Below are 4,400 nucleotides of genomic sequence, written 5' to 3' on the forward strand. Positions count from 1 at the left end.
CACACACACACACACACACACAAATAAAAAATAAAAAAATAAAAATGGAAAAAGATTCATGCCAGCCTGAGCTACACAGTGAGTTGAAGGCCTCTCTAAATTTCAGAGCAAGCCTCTGACTCAAAAACCACAAACATGGGTGGAGGAGATGGCTCAGTGAAATAAGCACTTCCCTGGCAAGCACAAGGGCCTGAGTTCAATCCCTGGTTCCACCACAAAAAACCACAAACAGCCAGGCTGGTGCATGGCTGTAGTACCAGCACTTGGAAGGCTGAGGAAGGACAAGTTCTCACTACAAGTTCAAGGCCAACCTAGGCTACCTAGTAAGGTCAAGGTCAGCATGAGTACATAATGAGACCTTATCTCAAAAAAGAAAACAAAAACAAAAACACTCCCTCCCAAAAAAGAAAAATCACCAAAAAACAAAAACAAAAGATAACCTGTCCAGCACTCTGAGAGGCTGACAAGAGGATCACAAGGTTAAGCCTAGCCTGGGCAACTTAAGAGCCTAGTGAGACCTAACTTCAAAATTTAAAAATAAAAAAACAAAGAGGTAGGGATATATTCCAATGTTAAGACCATGGGTTTAATCCCCAGTACTAGAGAAAAATAAAAAAAAGATAATATGAATAATGCCCCAATCTAATAGGATTGGTGTGTTTATGAGAAGAAAACATGGTGCATTCACAGACAAAAGGCCAAGTAAAGACACAGAAAAATGACAACCATGTACAAGCCAATGAGAAAGGGTTCAGGAAAAGCCAGCCCTGCCATCACATTTACTTTGGATTTCCAGATTCCAGAACCATGAGAAAATAATTTGTTGTAGACACCACCCAGTTTGGAATTTTGTTATGGCAGTCCTAGCAAACTAATACAAATACACTGAAATTTTGGAGAAAATATGTTTTAAAAACTGACCAGAGTAGCTGGGCATGATTGGGCACAACTGTAATCCCAGCACTCAGGAGGGTGAGGCACATGGATCACCGGAAGTTTGAGGCCAGCCTGGGCTACGTAGTGAGTTCAAAACTAGCTTGAACTACATAGTGAGAGCTGTCTCAGTAGCCCCCCAAAAAAAACAAAAACAAATTGACCAGAGCCAGATATAGTGGCATACGCCTGTAAATGGAGAGCTCAAGAGGTAGAACCTGAGCTACACACAAGTTCAAGGTTAGCATGGACTACACAGGAAGACACTGTCTCAAAAAACAAACAAGAGAAGTTGGCAAGAGAAAATAATAAAATGCCATGTCAAAAAGTTACCATTAAGTCTTACACATCAGAGGCCTAGAATAATACCAAATAATGGCAACACATTTATAATCAAAATATCTTTTGAAGTATAATTATACACTGAGATATTTTCTCAAATTTAACAATATAAAGAATAAAAACAGATAACCGTTCTAAGCTTAAACTTTTAGTAATCTTGAAATATAATTTATTATAATGAGATTTAAATTTCATGAAAAAAATGAAGCATGCATAATGGGTGTATCTAGATTTAAACTGAAGACAGCCCTAACCTCAAAGCTTTACTTCAACATATTAAAATAAACTGAGGCAAAATCTGCAGCTAGATAATACAAAAAAGACATGTAAGAAAATAATTCATTTTACTAAAATATCTCAAACAGAGCAAGTAAAACTATATACTTAAAAGAAATTTATTTACCCCCTGCAAAGGGAGATCCCAATGTTCTGAGCTTCCGAATTTGGACAGTGGTAAATGAACATGAACATCCTCTGGTTTTACATTTAACATCTTCATCTGAAACTAGGATGAGAAAATAATCAGTTCATTAAAATGCACATAAGAATTTGATCACCTACCAGAACCATTACATTACTCTGAATTCATATTTTACTAATAGTTCTAAAGTTTTAAGTTCAGTGTTTAGTTTACAGGCAATTAAATATAATTTTAAAAACTCTCACTGAGAAAAAGGTAGATACGTGAATAAAGTTTCCAAAGTACTGTTTTCTTTCTTCTGATCTCTTCCCCTTCTAATCTTTCAAAGGTAACCCACAGAGTTCTCTAATAAATAAATCTTAATTATGGATGCAATGTTTAAAATTGAACAATGGAACCCAATGTTTACAGATAAAACCTTGTATGTTTTGGACAATTTCACATCAACCACAAATTAAAAAATTCAATAGCACAATTCTGTGTAGCTACTAACTCAAGCTCAGATATGTTACATCTCTAGATCTCTGTATATGCTGCTCCAGAACGACCTTAACTAGAATACCCATCCTTCTATTTCTCCCTTATGAAGTATTCCAGACTCATCTCAAAATTATGCTCATCCATATAAGCATCACCTTCACACAAAGATATACCTTTCTCTGGTATTAATACTTGGTATACTTACATCATTTACATTACAAATGCCATACTAAATTTTACTTTTTATATGAATGCCTATCTTCTCCAAACTGTAGAGGTCCTTAAAGAGAGGGGTCCAGACTTACTCACTTTTGTATCTCCAGAGCATATGACTTATGATAAGCTCAATAAACGAATGCATGAATTTTAACCACAAGTTTGAGATCATTTTTTTAAACTTAACTTTTATAATAAAATAATTATAAATCATAGTTAAACCTAAAGTTCTGCCTATAAAGCAAAAATGTAAGCTGTACTTGGGCAGGGGTAGATTAATGGTTGAACAACTGCTTAGCTTATATAAGGCTCTGATACCACTCTTCTGAAAAAACATTATGTTAACTATAACCAGTAACAATTAATACAATTGTTTCTATGAAAAGCAAACCTGCAGGGCCAAGGATATATAGCTCAGCAGCATAAGACCTGCCTGGCAAGTGCAGGGTCCCGAGTTAAAACCCAGAAACCAACAAAGGCCACCAATCATTCATGATTAAAAAACCTACAAAAAATTGGGATGGTATGCACCTAAATCTGATAAAATCCACCTATGACAAAGCAACAGCTAACATTATACAAAATGGACAAAAACTGAAAGCTTTCATTCTAAAATCAGGAAAAAGACAAGCAATGAGCAAGTCCACCATCACAACTTGTATTCAATATAGCTCTGTAAATATTAGCCAAAGCAATCAGACAAGAGAGAGAAAAATAAAAATGAGAATAGGAAAAGAAAAAGTTAAATTACGATTATTGCAGATGACATGATACTCTACATGGAAGACCCAAAAACACCTAAAGACTCCTGGAGGAGCCAGGGAGATGGCTCAGTAGAATAAGTGCTTCCCTGGCAAGCACAAGGACCTAAGTTCAATCCGTGGCTCCACCAACAACAAAAAAAAAACTCTAAAAAAATCTATATATTGAAAATTACAATATTCTGGAAAAGATATCAAAGAGGATTTCAAAAAATGGAAAGAAGGGCCAGCCAGAAAGCTCAGTGGGCTAAAATGCCCACTTAGGCAGAGCACAGCGGCCAGGGTTGGATCTCTGGCATGCCATCCAGCTATGCCCCTGGGGTGCACTGACAGGGTGACTGAGACTGGGTGTGGTGGTACACACCTGTAATCCCAACACTTGGGAGGTTGAAAAAAGGAGAATCACTGTGAGTCTGGTCTCTGAAGTGAGATCCTGTAGACCCTGTACTAAATACATTTAAAAAAAAAAAAAAGAAAAGAAAAAGAAAGAAAGAAAATGGAAAGATATTCCTTGCTCACCCACAGGAAGAACCAACATTGTGAAAATGGCCATACTGCCAAAATTATCATACAGATTTAATGCAACTCCAATCAAAATACCACTGACATACCTCAGCAGATGTAGGAAAAAACATCTAACTGGCTTGGAAAAACAAATTGATATGAACTACCACCAATGATTTAATCTCCTCTAAGTGTATACTGGTAAAACTGTATGGATTATGGTTGAATGAGTAAAAATATCGTATTTAATAAGAGAAAAAAGCTTGAAAATAAGGAAAGGTGGGAAAGCTAGCATAATCATTCTGGTGTAAAAGTAGAATAAGAAGTATAAGTATGAAAACCTTGGAATTTTAATATATACACAGTTAAGAAGACATAAATAATATAGACATGGTACCCAGGTGTACGTGTGTGTCTGTTATATTTCTGTAAGCCTGTCTGTTGAGAATGCCTAGAAACAATGACAACCGCTAATGTCTTACAATAAAAAGAACAAGGGCTCCTTAGAAAAGTCGATGAGTCCAAAGCTGGAGCAGAGAAAATACAAGATCAGCATCTTCCCATCCCAGAAAAAAAAACGTATGCTAGAAAAGTAAGGAAGAATGCCAAAAAATAAAAAGATAAAAGTAATCAAAACTGTACAGGACATGGAGCTGGGGAGATGGCTCAGTGGAATAAGTGCTTCCCTGGCAAGCACAAGGGCCTGAGTTCAATCCCTGGTTCCACAAAAAAAAAAAAAAAAA

At 36.2% G+C, this 4,400-nt stretch overlaps 1 protein-coding gene across 3 annotated transcripts in view; it reads right to left on the reverse strand.

Annotated features, from left to right (window-relative positions):
- The window catches only part of Senp7 (SUMO1/sentrin specific peptidase 7), a 219,917-nt gene that overhangs the window by 185,703 nt on the left and 29,814 nt on the right, over positions 1 to 4,400 (reverse strand). For 2 of the 3 annotated variants that reach the window (XM_023721306.1, XM_023721305.1), the window contains exon 3: positions 1,679 to 1,780. In XM_023721306.1, coding sequence (XP_023577074.1) covers positions 1,679 to 1,780 — 102 coding nt within the window. The remainder of the gene's footprint in view (positions 1 to 1,678; positions 1,781 to 4,400) is intronic. The other variant, XM_004636590.2, reaches the window with a different exon arrangement.

Source organism: Octodon degus, unplaced genomic scaffold (assembly GCF_000260255.1).
Source record: "Octodon degus isolate 3935 unplaced genomic scaffold, OctDeg1.0 scaffold00081, whole genome shotgun sequence".
NCBI lineage: Eukaryota > Metazoa > Chordata > Mammalia > Rodentia > Octodontidae > Octodon > Octodon degus.